The 19,232-nt window shown below is 36.4% G+C and overlaps 3 protein-coding genes across 3 annotated transcripts; 1 reads left to right on the plus strand and 2 right to left on the minus strand.

The window, feature by feature from the left end:
• Positions 1-2,671: 2,671 nt before the first annotated feature.
• LOC136798415 (uncharacterized) lies at positions 2,672-5,354 on the minus strand. Its single transcript, XM_067055022.1, has 3 exons — positions 4,534-5,354; positions 3,767-3,865; positions 2,672-3,313 (listed from the first exon to the last, which is right to left on the minus strand). The coding sequence occupies exons 1-3, from the start codon at positions 5,347-5,349 to the stop codon at positions 2,672-2,674; spliced, it is 1,557 nt and encodes a 518-aa protein (XP_066911123.1). The 5' UTR covers positions 5,350-5,354.
• Positions 5,355-7,085: 1,731 nt separating this feature from the next.
• On the plus strand, positions 7,086-9,576 carry LOC136798416 (uncharacterized). The gene is made up of 3 exons (XM_067055023.1): positions 7,086-7,187; positions 7,687-8,569; positions 8,972-9,576. Exons 1-3 carry the CDS (start codon positions 7,086-7,088, stop codon positions 9,574-9,576), a joined length of 1,590 nt encoding a protein of 529 aa, XP_066911124.1.
• A 5,427-nt stretch (positions 9,577-15,003) lies between these two features.
• On the minus strand, positions 15,004-19,003 carry LOC136798428 (uncharacterized). Its single transcript, XM_067055035.1, has 6 exons — positions 18,801-19,003; positions 18,125-18,355; positions 17,503-17,681; positions 16,874-17,156; positions 16,221-16,361; positions 15,004-15,728 (listed from the first exon to the last, which is right to left on the minus strand). The coding sequence occupies exons 2-6, from the start codon at positions 18,170-18,172 to the stop codon at positions 15,594-15,596; spliced, it is 786 nt and encodes a 261-aa protein (XP_066911136.1). The 5' UTR covers positions 18,173-18,355; positions 18,801-19,003; the 3' UTR covers positions 15,004-15,593.
• Positions 19,004-19,232: the final 229 nt, after the last annotated feature.

Here is a 19,232-nt window from a genome sequence, read left to right on the forward strand (position 1 = left end):
TCAATTTTACGATCTTATTTTGTACATGACTGAATTCCTAAAAAAATAGGGGGTACACCTTTTGCTAGGGGACCATTATCTACGCAGGAGTTACAAATAAACGCATTCGCGTTGGCCTACGTACAGTTGACGCTCTCTAATTTGACGCTCTACCATTCGATATTCTCCCTTATTGAATAGAAATTCAATTTCCTTTGAAAATCGAATTAGAGAGCGTCAACTTTAGTGTTCTACCGGGTGCACCACAAAAAAGTTTCTCTCTTTGAAACTGATTTTCTCGTAATCTGAAGATTAAAAAAAAACATGCCTATTCCATTGGAAAGAAGAAAGATAAACTTAATTTTGATGGGTCATTTTTTCAATTCGATTCATTAGATCAAAAGTATACTCACTTGATTAAAAAAGTTACTTTCAGAAAGTGCCCGAAAACGTTAAATTATTTTTATTTTAAAACTAGCAATCGCAATAGGCTTTACATTATTAAAAGCATTTTTAAGTAGTACACATGAATTTTGAAGCTGATGGGTCGAAAGGGTTTAAAATCTTCATCAAAATCTCTTTAATTTACTTTTACCAATATTTTCCTCAAATTTTTGTTTGTAGACTGACTAAAGTCTATGTAAGGCTGGACGTACCTCGAAACCCATATTTGATGCATTTTTATGAATTTTACAAGATTTGTTGGCTTTTTTCGACGAGTTTTCTTCCTTTTAATGTATTTCAACCTTCCTTTATATACCAAAAGGTCATTTTGACAGCTAATTATCATTATTGATCACTGAAACAAAAATACTGATACATCATGTAATTATGCTTGTTTAATTTGATAGGTCGATTTTACTTTCAGAAAGTAACTTTTTTATTCAATACACCGTTTAACAGTCTCGCCATCTCCACCGTAGAGGCGGTAGGTAAAAATGCTCACTTTAGTACTGTGGAAGGTTAGAGAAATGTAAACATTGCCATTTTTTTTCTTTCCTTTAAAGAGAATGTTTTAGATACTTTAATGGGATAAATTTTCGCGGGGATTAATTTTCGCGGATTTCGCGGATTTGGGTGTCATCCGCGAAAATAAGTCCCATAGGAAATTTGAAAAAGGCCCATCCGCGAAAATTAGTTTCCGCGAAAAATTTTAATTTTTTTTGCAATCCGCGAAATTTCTATTTTTATCGTTTATTTTCTTTATTCAGTTACTACGTTCATATTTTGTTTGTATTCCCTTTGTATTTCAAAAACAGTTTTGACTTGAGAAACTAAAACTAATTCATTTTCAATTTAATTTTCTTATCCCGAATTTTTCTTCCGCTTTTTTCCCAAATAGGCTGTGAAAATTTAGCTCCGCACCATGGAAATTCAAATTCAACTTTTGATAGTTGTAATACATATCTCCTCGCCCTATTCCAAAACACCCTCTTATTACTTGAAAACAAAATTCTTAATTTTCCTGGAAAAAATTTATTTCAATGTTTTGACCCTTTTCAAAAATTTTAATTTGTACCCCAATCCGCGAAATTAAATCTCCGCGAAAAATCAGGAAATCCCTCATCCGCGAAAATTAATCCCCGCGAAAATTTATCCCATTAATGACAATTTTATGTATCTCTCCTGAAAATTTCACAAAAATTCATCTAGAGGAAAAGAAGTTATGATTAAAAGGAGTTCTTTACCTACCATTTCTCTGCTGGGTTTTCTTATGAGAACTGGATGTTTACCTACCATTTTTTACGGGGGAGAGTGAAGTTTCCCGTGGTTGCCAAAATCAAAACAATGGAAAATTGTTCATACCCGTGCGCAGTCGACACTGTTAAACGGTGTATTGAGCATAACTTTCGATCTAATGAATCGAATTGAAAAAATGACGCATCAAAATTTAAGTTTATCTTTCTTCTTTCCAATGGAATAGGCATGGTCCTTTTAAAACTTTTAGATTTCGAATAAAGAGGTTTAAAGAGAGAAACTTTTTTGTGGCGAACCCGGTATTAATTGGAAAATCACCGGTGTAAGAATCATCCTGAGATTACTGTTCAAGAGATATCCTAATATACTGTTGGTACCAGCCGTACTTTAATACAGAAAAAGCTTTTGCCATTTTAGTCCATTTTTGAAATCAACATGAACATCAACTGCTATATAATTCATTGGCATTTGAAGGCAACATGAGCCTCTTGAAGTCAAACTTTCGTCGAAAGGGAAGTTGGAATGTATGTCCCTTAGGATCCGCATTGCGTCATCTGTCGATCCTAGCCACCCTATGGTCATTTTACATAGAAACTTTCACTTCTTGAAGAACGGTATGTTTGACAGGTCACATGACATTGTTTCGTTTTTTGATTGGATCGTATGTTGATAACGGTCTGCCACAACCACAAGCAAATATTGAGTGGAATAAATAACCAAGCATGCGCATACGAATAGATTACCTGCCAATATAGATTTCCATTTCTTCCGCCAGACACGAATGACAGGAATATTCATGTACCAGGTAAGAATGAAAATTCCAAAAGCTGTGAAAACATATTCAATCAAAATGGCAGAAAAGCTGCGTATGAAAAATTTCGAAACAACATCATAGACATCTACAGCATTTTCTTGACCATCAATTCGAATCTGTAGTGAGTAAAACTGAACAAACGCGTTGGTATAGATTAGAGCATTAGTTTCGTGAATGATATTACAAATGGTGAGATCGGCAACTAACCTTTGCGTAGCGGTGCGAAACGAAACCAACAAAGGAGTTATAATCACGCTCTTTCTTTAGAACTTTCTTGTAAAACCAAAAGTAAAAATGATCTCGAAGGACAACTGATAAACGCTCTAAGAATCCAATTAAGGCATGCGCAAAACACAGAAAAAGAAACAGGGCGGACGATTCTAGTTCTGCTTGAAGGGCTCGGTAAACAAGAGCTGCACCAGCGTAAACTGCAATAACCAACATATAAGACGTCCCAGGATGGTTGATATTAGAGACGTTCTGGATCACGATCCGGCTTATTGCTTTATTGATTGCACCAAAGATCGGCGACACTCCGGCCACGAGTGCTTGTTGAAAAGGTCCCAGTTTGACAAACCATGGAACAAGCAGATAGAAAGTTAGAAATAGTGTAGCTGCTCCAAGCATGAACTGTGAACCAAGCAGGAAGGTAATGATTAATTTCCGACCACGCTGGTCTGTAAAATGTTTAGCTAACGTGTAACTGTTGGCAATCAAAACACAAACAAAGATGGCGTTGAGAAGGAACGTTCGTTGATGCCAATCGTATACATCATATACTTGGAAAAAGAGACGATACACTGAATCAATGAATGCTGCTATCTACAATGTAAATTAAAGAGAAAAGAAAAGAAAATCAAACTCGACGTTAACATACCAAGAAGTTCACTCAAAAAAGTTTTTAATGAGGCTTTTCTGCACTCCCAAAGTTTGTAATGTAATCTATGCCCGAATAGAATCTTTTTTTGAATCCTTCACCCCACTAAAATCAAACAAATATTCCTCTGGTCAACTTACTTTACTTGAGTTTTAAAATATATCCTATGATTCGGTGAACCTGGTTCTTCAGATCCAAATTACACTGATTTTGACACAAATTGAGACTTTAAAAGACAGGGATGGTTCAGATAGGGTTCTCAAATATAGGATTCTTCAACTTTCACATAAGCATATCAACGAAGTGTGTGACTGGTCCCACTTCCCAAGATATAAAATGGTATAAAAATGAGTTCCTTACAAAACCTTTTAAGAATGAATAAAAAAGTTATTACATACCACGTTCAAATGTAGCAGATGAAGTTGATCGACCAGTTTGAAACCGAAAACGAAAATCAAAACTCCAATATGGAAGAATTGTAAAATCCATCCTTGAACCTTAAAAAGAGAAAGCTTTACTAATCAACGTTGAACTGCTCTTAGATCTTCAATCCGGTAGGTCCCTTACTTTGAGTGGTCAGGTCATTGAGTTTAAAGCCCGAAGGGGTAGAGTAGAATCTCTAACCTTTCCCAGGCAAGAAAAAGTAAAGCCACTCATTTCCCTTCCAGAATGCGCCTAGAACACCCCCGCAATCACGATGACCACTAGCGGTTCCTTTGTTTTTAAGGACTGTATTTTTTGAAATCTAGCGATAAATTTTACTTTCAATCCGGCGTTTGTGTAAAAACCACGCGCGGGCGTTCTGGATGGGAAATAAGTGGCGGCTTCATTTCCCTGGATGGGAAATAAGTGGCTTCATTTCCCATCCAGGAGTCTCGAGTTTCGGGCTTGCAAGTCAATAGGTCAGGTCATCTCTACACAAATAGCTTTTTTACACGGCTGAAAATAGCAAAACTAATCTCAGCCCTATACGACGTCAAAAAACAAAACCTAAAGTCAAAGCGTAAATTACTCGGAAAGCTCATCTTTTAAGACCTCCTGAAAGTAACCAATCGTGATTTTAACCTGACAAAAAGATCTTTCTTTTTTGATATTAGTTATACTATAGTTTACTATAGATGATAAAATGTACAAACCTCACAGTAATAACAACATAATTACTCACCACATGCACGGATACACGAACACGTTGCACGTTTAACGGTACACGGTGCCACGGTGTAAAATAACAAGCCTCTGCAGTATTAATATCCACAAACATGATCCCAACAGAGATAGCAGCCACCAAAAAACTACACAGCACAACCATATAAAAAGAATATAGAAAACAGGTGGCAAGCCATCTTAATTTTCCTTGTGGACGATAGTTTCTCCAACTAAAATCAACATTGAGCGATTTATCATCTTCTTCAGATAAGTTTTCTCCATAAAAATCATTGCTTTTATGTCTCTCTTCGTTAGCTTCTAAATCATCATTATTTCGGTTTTTCTGTCCCTCAGGAGAGCGAAAGGTGTTGTTATTAGAGCTTTCCAGACAGGAGTCTCTACTGTTCAAAAGAGAATGTTCATTCCTGTGACCCGCGAATTCGGGAGGCTCTTTGCTATATGTGCTCTTTACAGAGACATCTATATCGTTACTGCAGTTCGCAGATCGATGTTCTCTTTTTGGGCCTAGCCAATCAGAGGAAGGATCCAAATCTTGCCCTGGTCTTTCTAAAAATGAGTCTCTATATACAAAATCCCTCTTCGAAGGAGGGCTGAATTCTTCGAATAAACAATCATCACTACTGAAATCTTCCAACGCCCTTTCTCGTATTTCAGTGCTTGTTGGCAAAATAAGGGGCGTAAGTCGAGAGTCACCATCTTCGCCCTCGTGTCTTGGCGTGACTTGAAGATCATTGAGCTTGTAATTTTGGATAACTCCGCCAGCAAGACCTTCAATGGCTGATACACCAAAAGTTACAACAAATGTTGTACACATCTCTAATGTTTATTTTTTATCTGAGAATAACAATTTGCAAATAGTCAATGTTACCTTTATTTTCAGTAAAAATAATTGACCAATTTTGAATTTAATTTAAAAATGAATTTAAAAAGTGTGCATTATAAAGTCACTTTGGCTTACCGATTTAGTACAAAAAATGTTTGACCTTTCGACTTTTTTTACTCCTTTTAGAGGAGGGAGGGATAATTTTGAGGTTAATACTTTGACTTTGAATTGTTAAAGAATCGTGCAGTCTAAATGTGCCAAAAGTCATTAACATTGTGCACAAAGGCGTACAAGCATGAGAGCTCGTTTAGAAAAACATTACAACCCATTTCTGAAAATGAAGCCAAAAAAAGTTATTGCGGAAGGCTTTTTCAAAAATGCAGAAAAATGACGTAATTGCTGACGTCAGCAAAAACTCCAGGACCACTCAAAGACGTTTGCTTTTGTGAAATTCAATAATGCACCTCTCGGGTACTAAATACGATTATTTAAATCAGATGCAAACTTATTTTACAATAACTTTTCGAGTATGGTTAGGGTGGGAAATTTTGCGTTAGAAGTGCTTATCATGGGCATGCCCGATGCAACCCATTTAGCCTAAGGCTTTCGAACGTATGCGCTGGAGTTTTTACAACGTCGGCTAAAGTTTTCTTTCTGTGTTTTTTACCGAACCAGTTCGCGCGCACTCGCGCACATGGATCTCCTGCGAACTTGCTTGAGCGAGAAGACAGAAATAACCACATGGTCAAAATCCAGAAATTAAAGACCCAATAATACTGAATTGATATTTAATTTTGATCTCTTAAATAATTTTCTTTCATAAAACAGAGAAGTCAACAATATTTGAATACAAATTTATGTCATTTAAAAGTCCTTTTTTTATTATTTCCTGAAGATCAAAGAGAAGTCGGTCAGTATTTTGTTCATTAATGTTGCGATGGAAAACGTGTTGATATCAACAATAAAATTTTTAATTTGATCAACTTTCTGCAAGTATCTTGCAAGAGTATCTGAGTATCAAGTGTTGTATCTGTGAATCTTTTACATTTTTAAATATTTTCAAATATAATCTGAGTTTTTTTTTGTTACCGTTGCTGTTTATTTATTAATATTTAATTTTTGACGCTGCTGACCACTGGACTGGATTTATAGGACTGACACTACTACCATAAATACTATGTCAACATCATCAAACATTGTGGTGCCGACAACATTATCTGGAAATAGAGGAAGCAAGAGGGGTCTGGGAGCTTGCAATGGATGTGATAAGGAGTATGCCAATAGAAAAAAGCCAAAGTTTTGTGAGTGTGGATATGAGCTTGGTGGCTCCTTTGTCGCTAAGGTGAAGAATGTCCACCGAGTGTGAAAAATTGGTCAACAGAGGAAGAATCATTTCAATCCGTCAAGGTAACACCAAAGGACAATAGGGATTTTGCCCTGGTGAGTCACCAAAATAAAATTTGTTATGTCAAGAAATAAAAGGATGCCAGTGCATTATCTTTGATTTCAGTGCTTCGGTTCACATGCAAGCATCTACAAGCACCGATTAACCAGCCGGAATATGCTGTGTCTTTTCCAGCTGATGAAATAAACAGTTTTACACCTGACAGAAAGATAGCATCTGAAATGCTACTTGTTCAAGATACTGTTGAGAAAGGAGAGAGACTGTTTCTAAAATTTCCCCAAAATCCTACACAGTTAAAACCCATGTCACATCAACTGCTGAAATGGGTTTTACAAATGTTAGAATAACAAAAACTGAGAATGGAGAAGATATTTTGAAATGTTGTGCCAACGAGTATTCCAAGAAACTTGGTCGCACAAAACAGGTTTGTTATTGTTTATCTCCATACGGTTTGTGCCCGATACAATCAATAATTTGTTCCAATCAATGACTAATTGATAACCTCAATGGATTGGAGGGGGTTTCAGCTTTTACGTAGGAACAGACCTTTTTTTGTCCTGAATTATATACAGAATTTTACAAAAGATAGACTAGACTGTATAAGGTAGGTTACCCTATTACCGCCAGGTTGTCTAATCCCGACCACCCCCTATCTATCCACCCATTGAACCCCCCCATTAGATATCAATTAATTCAGATAATAGAAAGGTAATTGATACCTTAACGAGGACATTTGATTGATTGATTCATCAAATTAATAAATTAGTCATTGATTGGTTATCAATGTACTCTTAAATGGTCGTCGACGGGTTATTGGTTAACTGTACAGTAGAACCAATTTACAATTGATAGCCAATTAATAATGTATCACAACAAATCAATTTGGTCTTGCATCTTCTAGCATAAAAACTTTTTTATACAAGGTAACAGGAAAGAAACTATGTGTACATTTGCATTTGGTCATTTTGGCAAGACAAAAGATGGAAAATATTTTCATTCCTACATTTAAAAAAGCAACACCCAAAAAAGCAACACCCACATCTGCTACATCCACATCTGAGAAAGCAACAACCACTTCTTCAACGCTGACATCTGAAAATTCAACACCCATATCTGCTACATCCACATCTGAGAAAGCAACAACCACTTCTTCAACGCTGACATCTGAAAATTCAACACCTATATCTGCTACATCCACATCTGAGAAAGCAAACAACCACTCTACAACGCTGACATCTGAAAATTCAACACCTATATCTGCTACATCCACATCTGAGAAAGCAACAACCACTTCTTCAACGCTGACATCTGAAAATTCAACACCCACATCTGCTACATGCACATCTAAGAAAGCAACAACCACTTCTTCAACGCTGATATCTGAAAATTTAACACCTTTATCTGCTACATCCACATCTGAGAAAGCAACAACCACTTCTTCAACGCTGACATCTGAAAATTCAACACCTATATCTGCTACACCCACATCTGAGAAAGCAACAACCACTTCTTCAACGCTGACATCTGAAAATTTAACACCTTTATCTGCTACATGCACATCTAAGAAAGCAACAACCACTTCTTCAACGCTGACATCTGAAAATTCAACACCCACATCTGCTACATCTACATCTGAGAAAGCAACAACCACTTTTTCAACGCTGACATCTGAAAATTCAACACCTATATCTGTTACATCCACATCTGAGAAAGCAACAACCACTTCTTCAACGCTGACATCTGAAAATTCAACACCCACATCTGCTATATCCACATCTGAGAAAGCAACGCAACCACTTCTTCAACGCTGACATCTGAAAATTCAACACCTATATCTGCTACATCCACATCTGAGAAAGCAACAACCACTTCTTCAACGCTGACATCTGAAAATTCAACACCTTTTCTGCTACTCCACACTAGAAAGCAACAACCACTTCTTCAACGCTGACATCTGAAAATTCAACACCCACATCTGCTACATCCACATCTAAAAAGCAACAACCACTTCTTCAACGCTGACATCTGAAAATTCAACACCCACATCTGCTACATCCACATCTAAAAAAGCAACAACCACTTCTTCAAGCTGACATCTGAAATTCAACACCCCATTGCTACATCCACATCTGAGAAAGCAAACACTTCTTCAACGCTGACATCTGAAAATTCAACACCCACATCTGTACATCCCACATCTGAAGAAAGCAACAACCACTTCTTCAACGCTGACATCTGAAAATTCAACACCTATATCTGCTACATCCACATCTAAGAAAGCAACAACCACTTCTTCAACGCTGATATCTGAAAATTTAACACCTTTATCTGCTACATCCAGATCTGAGAAAGTAACAACCACTTCTTCAACGCTGACATCTAAAAATTCAACACCCACATCTGCTACATCCACATCTGAGAAAGCAACAACCACTTTTTCAACGCTGACATCTGAAAATTCAACACCTATATTTGCTACATCCACATCTGAGAAAGCAACAACCACTTCTTCAACGCTGACATCTGAAAATTCAACACCTATATCTGCTACATCCACATCTAAGAAAGCAACAACCACTTCTTCAACGCTGACATCTGAAAATTCAACACCTATATCTGCTACATCCACATCTAAGAAAGCAACAACCACTTCTTCAACGCTGACATCTGAAAATTCAACACCCACATCTGCTACATGCACATCTAAAAAAGCAACAACCACTTCTTCAACGCTGACATCTGAAAATTCAACACCCACATCTGCTACATGCACATCTAAAAAGCACAACCACTTCTTCAACGCTGACATCTGAAAATTCAACACCCACATCTGCTACACCCACATCTGAGAAAGCAACAACCACTTCTTCAATGCTGACATCTGAAAATTCAACACCTTTATCTGCTACATCCACATCTGAGAAAGCAGATGATAAGTTTCAACATATTTCTTCTACTCTCAATTATCTAATGGGTAGACAGATTCCCTACGTTATCCCACTGGATATTGTTCGTAAAAGCAGAAGATATATTGTTGAGGACCAAACAAAACGACTATGTTTTAATCCACCTAAAGATATTTGCTCCCTTTGCGAGGGCCACCTTAGTGATTCTATGTTTCCAGTAGCTCAATTGGTGGAAATGGTATTTTGATCACCAATAGTGACCCATTTGTAAAGATAGATATCAAAGTAAAGAAGTGTCGTGCTGATAAATGTAAAGCCATTCACACGCCTGATCTCTACAGTAAAGGTATTAGATTCTAAATTCATCCTAACTTTAGGATGTATTTCATGAGACACTAATCTCACTAATTTCCTACCTAGAGTTAGATGTAATAGAGTATAATATGATAGAGACTCTCAGGGCTGTATGTCTGTGTTTTCTTATGAATTGAATACTGGGGAGTCTGTGTAAAATGTGTAAAAGCCTAGTTTCCCATTTTCATATTTAACTTTGTTTGAACTTTGAATTTTTTTTCTTCTTTTGATGCTTGGATGCCACTTTAATATAGCATACCTTTCTTTTCAGCACCCCCTTGAAATGCAACCCCCTTTTCTTTGGCACTTTGTGATTGCCACCGCAGGAAGCCTAAAGCTTCCGAGGATGGCATTCATAGCTTCACGCATAAGGAGGAAATCCCCTATTTAAACCACAAGTTAGTTATTAACCGCTCTGAGCAACGCAAATTAGAAATTTGTAACGTTTCAAAAACTTGTCGTATGACTATTACACTAAAAAGGCAGTTCAGTACAGTAGCGTTTAGTATGATATAAACAAGCCATTATATACCATTATTTTGGTAATAAAAGAGATGACAAAAGAAAAAACAGATAAATAACTTTATCTTATCTCTATAAGAAGATATCTATGAGATGGACACAACTTGCTAATATTTGTAGACTAAATTTTGCTTCAGATGAGATGCCATTCTAACAGAAGTAACGGCTATCAGTAACATTTCTTTCCAAATTCAACAACTTATTTGATCGTTCTTCTGCGGTGGCACTTTAATGAAAATTATGGCTAGTTCTATTTATAAATAGACTGATTCGGCAAAATCCAGTTAGGCACTATCTTCAACCAAATCTCAAGCAAGCTGCCTGTTTCTATAACTGACTAATTTTCGCCAATGAAATAAAAGCAAACAAGAAACTATGCGCAGGTCTAAACGGGTACACTACATAGGCCTTGGAGCTAAGCAAAGTGTTACTAAATCATCCCGTACCTATTGTTTCTGCCATTTCTTAGAAAAATCACACGGAATTGGTATATTTCACTATAAGAACTCATCCTATCCAGAGTTATTTATTCTAGTCTCATAAAGTAGATGCTTATTTTCTGCCATACTTGGTTTACTTTGTAAGAACTAATTTTAAAAAGGAATACACACGTCTATCAACTGTTATTTAAAAGGTAAACTGGTTATCTGGTACTAGATGTAGAAAATCTCATCCAACACGCTAAAGCTCTAAAGATCTGGAAAATTTTCAACAACTGAAAGGTTTAGAGATTACGGAATTTCGCAAGACTGTCAAGGATTTTCCAGTGGGAGACTTGGTAAGAAAGCCCTCGTTTTCGGGGGTTTGCTGGTCCAACCGAAATATTCTTAAGTTTACGCGCAAGGGCAGATGAACGCGACTGGGGGTACGGCACATCAAAGACCGACTATCAATCATCTCCGATGGGAAAATGGCTCCCTCCTTTGAGCTTTAGCCTGGGCGACCGCCAATCTACCATTGGAATATTAAATAAGTAAACTCGGCAATAAACAAAAAATAAACGGACATAAAAAATAAATACTTTCCAGTATATATTCGTGAAGCCACAGTGACTTTTAATCTCACACGCTAGAAATCATTTAGCAGCCATGCCACCATGCAACCTCATACTCATTTAACAAAAAAAACTTTCCAGTACGCATCTCTTTTTTAAAAATGATTAATCATTCAGAGATTGTTTTGAAAAAACAAAAAATATTTCAAAGCAAAAAACAAAAGCACAAATGGACGCCTGCTAAAAAAATGCTTAAAATCGCCTTGTTGATTTGCTATATATTTTGATAAATTGAATTGTAATTTATGCTTGACTGAAAAGTACCATATTATAACTTCGAACTTAAAGTTGATTAACAAAAGAACTGAAATAATATCTAACTGTCGCCATAGCAACAAATTTTATTTTAATAGCTTTAAAGCAGTCCCTCCGGAAGATTAAAACTTTTTACATTTTACAACGGTCTCTTTCAGCATTTTATTTTATTTTATTATCTCTCTATTGAATTATTATGTTCCCTAACAACCTTTTGTACATTTTTTGTTGAGATTTTGGCTGCGTTTAGACCAACTGGCATTTGTAATTTGGAATTTGCTCATGAGGGATTCGATTTTAATAGCTTTTCCATTGTATTTTCTGTCATGGCATTTAAGAAATCGTCTTTTTAGAGTCATTACTGAAAAGGTGATTCCCTCAAGTTCAACTTTGACAGATCAAACAATGAAAAGCATGGAATTTCTTAAAAACTGCAGTCATTAAGACTGAAACTTTTTGCCGTAGGGGTAGGCTATGGCAAATCTTGCAAATTTTACAATCTATAGAAGCCATAGAAAGAACTGAATAAAAAACGTGCAAATACTTTAAAAAATCAGTAATGTAATTTTTTCTCTTTGTTTTGGTTCCTTTGTTTGATTTGAAATGCCAGAAAAGGGGATTCCTTTGCTCAAAATGGCATTTCAAATGCCAAAGAAATGCCAACGAAATGCCAAGACGCTGGCATCATTAGGCATTTGACAAACCTAACAATTAGTAATGCATTACAGTGTACGGCGTTTTGGTATTCTCCAAATATTAGAATATAAAAAACGAAAGCTGTTTGTTGAACAATAGACGATATCGGCTTTACATGAAAACTCAGATTGACCCCCGAGAATTGCCCACAATGCTTTGCGCGGAAAAAAGTTCACAATGAAATTCTTTCCACACAAAGCATTGTGGGCAATTCTCGGGGGTCAAATCTGAGTTTTCATGTAAATCCGATATCGTCTATTTTTGAACAATTTTGACGTCTAGGTCTGTATTTTTACTTTTCGTTTTTCGAAATCAGTTTTATCATTTTGTTATGTTTTTTATTATACATGGTTGTCTTTAAAATTGAATATCTTTAGTTTCACTTAAGCTTTTGAAACAAAACTTTCAACAGCGCTTACTTATATGCTAGGGATTAATTCGATGTAAAAATACGTCAAAAAATTAAGTTTAAAACATGTTTTTTTGAAAACGTTTGTCGGTAGGAGTGGAAAAAAAGGTGAAACTTTTGCATAATCACCAAATCACCAGGAAATGAAAAAAAACTGGTAGGGACACAGCAATGTTTTTGCTATTGAAAGTCAGCCCTATTTATCAGTAACATATTGGCAAAGTTTCGTTTGAATTCCATTAACCGTTTAGAAGTTAGATATAATTTAGTAAACACAATTGACGTAAAAAAATATCGCTATTTTTGCATTCTGGTCCGTAAAGTAGACACCTACAAGGAAAATTTCGGACAGCAAACAAGTAAATTTGGAAACTTCAGACATAGTGCTACATGATGATATATGTTTGCACGTGCCTCTACGACGGTCATAGTTAACCTCCCCCAGCTCCCGGACTAAATGTATAGTTGAAATTCGATAGGAAATCAAAATATTTCTGGGTGTTTTCGAATGGCGTTAGATAATGCTATCGCCCGTTACGGATAGTTAACGCGGAAAAACGAGAATAATAAATTACGGTGAAGTTTGGGTCAAACTCTTAGCACCCGCTGCCATTTATTACTCTACATGAAAATTTCTACATCCCTGTATGATTTATTCGGTTTAAATCTATCCTCCCCTCCATCAAAAATTACTGCCCTTCTGCTAACATTTTCCAGAAGATATGTAAAGTTGAGTGATAATCTAATTTTTCCTTTTCTTTTAGGTCAGAAATCGATGCTATGAAATCCACGCAATGTTTAGGCACGACTACAGCTTACAGTAAAAGATATCAGCGAAAAAACCATGACTGTTTATATTGAGTTTATGCAACGGATGGCGACGGTAAGCGAAGTCGACATAAAACAAAGACGATAGTTGTTGTACGGCTCGCTCTATATCGCCTTTGCTCGCCGAAACAGAAACGGTATTTTAATGATTTTACCGTCGTTGTGCAAAGTGGACGGCGTTTTTGGCATCATGTCAAATTTGCTTTATTAATACCGTCTCCTTCGATTTATTTTGAATACATAAACTCATTTAGGATATAACCAATACTGGAGGAATAGACTCTATCCTAAAAGTACGTAGAATAAATTTTCATACCATATATGCCTTTGTGAGCCAACCGATTGATATACTGTCATGTTCTTTCTTGTATCGTTTGGTGCATTACTTTTCAAATCCAAGTTGCTCCTTTTGATGGATTGACAAGTCTCTCTGAAAAATAAATTTGAAATACTTACCTGAAAGAAAGAAGTTTGCCGAGTCTTCGGGTTGCCTCGAATTGAGAAAATGCACACGAGACCGAGATATTTGGCGTCATAGGTTCTGCTTAAAAAATGATGATATTTAGGACTCTGCTGAGCACAAACAGAAATCTTTCATACCGTTCCCGCTTTGATGTTTGAGACTTTCCGCAGTCACAACGAGAACGGCAACGAGAACGGCAACGAGAACGGCAACGAGAACGGCAAAACTTGTGAAATAACATATAGGTGTGAAAAAATAGAAAAGTTGCCGTTGTGGCTAATTTTTGATTCCGCAATTATTTTTCACAACGACAACGTCTATCATTTTTTTAAAGTAACGAAAAACTAAAAATCCCGGAGAAAATCTCGAAGCTTTTCTTTTTCAATGCAAACTAAAGATACTGTAATTGTCAGAATTATTTTGTAATGTTATTAGTAACGAGATTAACAAACTGAACAAATTTAAAATCAGGATATCAAAAACTCAATACTCCATTTTTTGTATTCAAAATTTCAAGCAAAATATCGGTTTTCCATAGGGGTTGGAAAATCCCGAAAAGCTTGAAACCTCAACAAGACTCCGAAGTTGAAATTCACAAAAATCCTTGAAGTTTAATGGTGACATGTTTACAAATTACTTTTACGTCAGACGTACGTATTTTCATAAGCTCTAGTATTCTGGGGTTCATCAGTGTAAGAATGACAACTGAAGGCTATCAGCAAGTAACTGCCTGGACCAGACAACAAAAATTAATTTGCATATGGATAAAAGCTTGAAAAATTCTGATATTGAAATTTATAAAAACCTTTTCCATCCTTGAAGTTTAAAGTGACATATTTACAAACTAAAAAAATTCAATATTTAAGATCCAAAAATATCGTCCTTTTGAAATTTAACAAATTCCATCTTTGAGTTGAACACCCAATATTGTCTCATTGGTAAGAGGCAATTTCACGGTAGAAATGCATCATAAATAATCAAGACCTTCGCGTTCTGAAAATGGCGCTCTGTTGACCTAAAACCTTGTAGGTTTTGAGTTTTCCAGCCCTGTTAACCCATGATTCATCCCGACCGTGGAATGGCCTATTCTGTAGTATGACCGTGTTTCAAATCAATTCAAATACATTGTGGGCAATATCTTTATTTCGACAAGTAACATTTGTTGAAGCTTCTGATGCTTCGTATCATGCATGCATTTACTCTGGACATCTTCTTCTCACAATTTATACATCCAGCTATGTGTCAAGACCATTATTATGTCAATTTACATTAATTGGTATTCAGAAATTTTAGCGAAATTTTTTTTTTAATTTTAAATTCTTAAAAAATTTCTCTTTGGTGATTCATTTTAAATTCTTCTCAATTTTTCGATGACATCTCCGTACAACATGACGTTCTTTCGGTGAATGAAATCCAAATATTCCAATTCTCGCATACAAAGACCTTTGCGAACACCACGAGGTGATCTGAATCGTGCTCTGAAAAACAAGAAGGTTGACCAATTAAGGAATTGAAAACTGCGACTAACGAAAAAATAGAATTTTTCGATGATTCTATATTGTTGGTTGAAAGATTAAAGAATTTATTTGGCAACAGAATAAACTCAGTACGGACAAAAAAATTTGTGAAAAGGAGAAACTTTTGTGAGTTGTAATCTATATAAATATATCAAAGTCACACCGAAAACTTGTTAAATGTTACTTGATGTCTCTCTGCTAGATGCTTAGCATTTAAGAGATGGATCAAGGATAAATGGAGCAAAAGTGGGAGAAGAGAGTGGCCCCAGAGTGGCACTCTCCCCTTCCTCCGGAAAGAATCGAAAATTGATTTGGTTGGTAGTTGAGATTCTGGCGAATAGATAAAGAAGCTGGGGAAAACCTATCAAAGAAGACAGGATGTGTTACTGAAACTTTTATCCATCAAAAGGAAATCTGCTTCTAATATTTGTTTGAAAGAAATGAAAATTCTACCTGATGCAAATATGGAAGAGATAGTACAAGATCATGAAGACCAAACCGAAGAACTGATATTATGATCCCACATAATATGGCAACCCATAATACCAGTAATGTATATTGGTATAATACGTGCTGCGATATCTCACAAACCACCTATAACATAGAAATGATTCAACATAATAACCAACATAATAAACGTAGTGTTAAGAGTAGTGTTATACATATCAAATTTCCGTTAATTCATGAACCAAAGATAGAATTTTAGCCAAAGACGACAGATATTTTTGCTCTGAAAAGAATTAAAGATACAAGGAAGGGAAAGCATTTCACAGCCTTTCTTTCCGCACAGGTTGTCCGGGCTTTCAAACCCAAATTGGTAAACTTCCCTGTCCAGACCCGCTGGGAAAAATACCCTGGAATTTCAGCCCCAACAGGGAAATTGACTTTGATTTCATCACCACTCGTCTAAAAATTGGACTCCAAAACCATTCCCCACTGGATTTTTTATCCTTGGAACAATAGAATTTCTATCCCCATTGGGATTTCCATCGGAATTTTCATCTCTACTAAGGAAAAGACTCCAACGGGGCTGTGAGACAGGGATGTCTTATTTGAATGCTCACAAAAAGCTTTATAGTCATTTCTTAAAAAATGACACGACGAACCTTATGGTAGTTGCCAGTTGATTCTTTGATATCCTTTGCAGAGTTTGCAACCTCACAATATCCAAAAGACGGTAACAGCTGATTTCCCGGCGTTGGAAAGTTCCGTAGTCTAGACGTATAGTCGTGCTGAACTGGGTTATCGAGTTTACCCCACTCAAGCCAATCATTACCATAGTAACGGAACTTGTTATTGAGGATATAATCAAGACAAAGGAAGACACCAACGTTGACAGCTATGTAAAGTATTTTGATGATAATGTTGCAGATGACAAGCCAGCATGACCTGTTGAAAGTTAGAGTAATATTAACTTACGAGAACCAATTAACTAATTTTAAGAGGAAGAAAAAAGGGAGTCTCGCCGAAACTCACCAAAATTAATATCTTACGATCTTGCACGCATAAGCAAGGAGATTGGAAGATTTGCTAAACTCTCGTAACACTCCAATACAACATATTGGATTGTTCAAATTTTATTGACATATGGTTCTCATGTTAAAAGGAGAGGGAAGATCCTGACAACTTTTCTAGCCAGAGTCGATTGATTCCATGGAAAACTGTATAGAATGCTTCAGGAATGAGTCTGCCTATCTTATTATATAAAAAACGATCAGTTAAAATAGCCACATACTTGAGAGTTGGGTGTCGAAAAACACTGAAGAAATATTTGGTGAGTCGATCAGCGTCTACGTCATCTTCTTTGATGGCATTCTTCAGATTAATGAGATCTCGATTCACAGTTCGATGGATAATGTATGGGATATAGTATGGAATGATCATGGCAGCAACCAAGAAAGGCATGTAATGGTACTATAAACAGAGGAGAATCAGTTCAAAGCAGACCTGGGTTTTTCTAGGGAAGAAATTCAATATAGGAAGGAATACTTTTTGATAGATAGTCAAGTCAACGAGAAAGGGTGCTTGGGTCGGCAATCTATCTACTTGAACAACTTCTACCTTAGTGAGAATGATAAACATTTTCAATAGATAAACTCTAGCATAGCAGGGGCCAATCATGAGGTCGGGGTACTAAGGCAAGGTAGGCCCGGATATGTTCAAGAGATAGGGGTACCCTTTTCACACTTGACATATATTTTAGGGTTACAAAAAAACACTTGCAACTACAAAAGATCCATTCTCTGAACGGCTCTGAGCCGACGAAATTTGCTCTCTAAGGGTAAATTTTATATATTCAGTTCGGACAAACCCGTCACTTCGCATGGCCAGTGCCATGGGAATGAATAGATAATTACCTGAAGAAAGAAATGTCTTTTCCATTGGTTCACACCCTTCGACAACATGTCGTCTAAGCTTGGGATTCATGGGGCACAGTTCGCCGGTAGATAACCGGCCATCCATGTTGATATCTTTGGTGACACCATAATATGAAGTCTCATCAGTTCGATTCCATAGATCAGTGAAAATGTAAAATCCTTGAATCCAACATGTGGCGGAGACAAATCCACCATCAATTTTATGGTTGTCTGGGGAATTAAGTAAATTTAATCAAAATAAAATAGTCGGAAGCCAAACTAGACGATGCTAATCGAACCAAATCGATATTCGAACAAAATTGAACGCAACCGACTGGCATTGGATCGATCGAGATTCGATTGTCAAATATAGTAATAGAAACTCTGATTACCACCATATTTGACCCTATAGGCTAAATTTCTTTTAGAAACAGTCCTGCCTGGTCCTGCAGATCCAAAAATACAAGCTATAGTATTTTAATATAAGACATGAAAATATGATCTGCGTTTCCCCAAGAAACTTTTCATTTCATTAAAGTTCATTGGTTTCCTTGACTTTAAAGCAATCAATCTTCAGGAATTTTTCCAGAATTTACAGGGGTCTGCATGAACCCTTAATAGAACGGAACGATTTAATTCACAAAGCCAAGTAAAATACAACCATACAAAAACTTACCGGGTACAATACAATTAATGGAATCTGTGAACCAACTGATGCCCATTATGAGAGAAGCAACCAACAATAACTTCAACATGAACAAACGATTATATTGGTCTGAATAACTATCAGGCCTTGATTTGATTTGTATGCTAAGCATAGCTTTGATATCTGTGGCAACCATCGCCATCTTGGCGAATGTTTTGGGTTAACGCTAGAAATACAAAAAAGAATTTGGGTATAAAGGTTATTATTATCCATATAGCGGTCATTAAGTAAGCCATTACAGATTCGAACGGCGAGCGGTATTAAAAGGTTCTATGACTCAAATAGTCATACCCGCGCTGAGAAAACTAAGGCGTCGTGCTTCAGAGGGCTGAAATATCATTAACCGCCTTGGTTATAGGGCGATAACGTCATTTGCAGCCCGCTCGGAACTTTATTGAAGTC

This window comes from Clytia hemisphaerica, unplaced genomic scaffold, assembly GCF_902728285.1.
Source record: "Clytia hemisphaerica strain Z4C2 unplaced genomic scaffold, Clytia hemisphaerica genome assembly, whole genome shotgun sequence".
Classification (NCBI taxonomy): Eukaryota; Metazoa; Cnidaria; class Hydrozoa; order Leptothecata; family Clytiidae; genus Clytia; species Clytia hemisphaerica.

Excerpts from the sequence above, each read along its gene's own strand:
- LOC136798415 (XM_067055022.1), bottom strand. The coding sequence starts at position 5,349 with ATGTGTACAACATTTGTTGTAACTTTTGGTGTATCAGCCATTGAAGGT. Across the intron at positions 3,866-4,533 it reads TTCGTGTATCCGTGCATGTG|GTTCAAGGATGGATTTTACA; the intron begins GTGAGTAATTAT and ends TCTCTTTTTAAG. Across the intron at positions 3,314-3,766 it reads ATCTGCTACATTTGAACGTG|ATAGCAGCATTCATTGATTC; the intron begins GTATGTAATAAC and ends TTTACATTGTAG.
- LOC136798416 (XM_067055023.1), top strand. The coding sequence starts at position 7,086 with ATGGGTTTTACAAATGTTAGAATAACAAAAACTGAGAATGGAGAAGAT. Across the intron at positions 7,188-7,686 it reads AACTTGGTCGCACAAAACAG|GTAACAGGAAAGAAACTATG; the intron begins GTTTGTTATTGT and ends TTTTTATACAAG. Across the intron at positions 8,570-8,971 it reads AACGCAACCACTTCTTCAAC|CAACAACCACTTCTTCAACG; the intron begins GCTGACATCTGA and ends ATCTGAAGAAAG.
- LOC136798428 (XM_067055035.1), bottom strand. The coding sequence starts at position 18,172 with ATGTTGTCGAAGGGTGTGAACCAATGGAAAAGACATTTCTTTCTTCAG. Across the intron at positions 17,157-17,502 it reads TTTCGACACCCAACTCTCAA|GTCATGCTGGCTTGTCATCT; the intron begins GTATGTGGCTAT and ends AACTTTCAACAG. Across the intron at positions 15,729-16,220 it reads CTCTTCCATATTTGCATCAG|AGCACGATTCAGATCACCTC; the intron begins GTAGAATTTTCA and ends CTTGTTTTTCAG.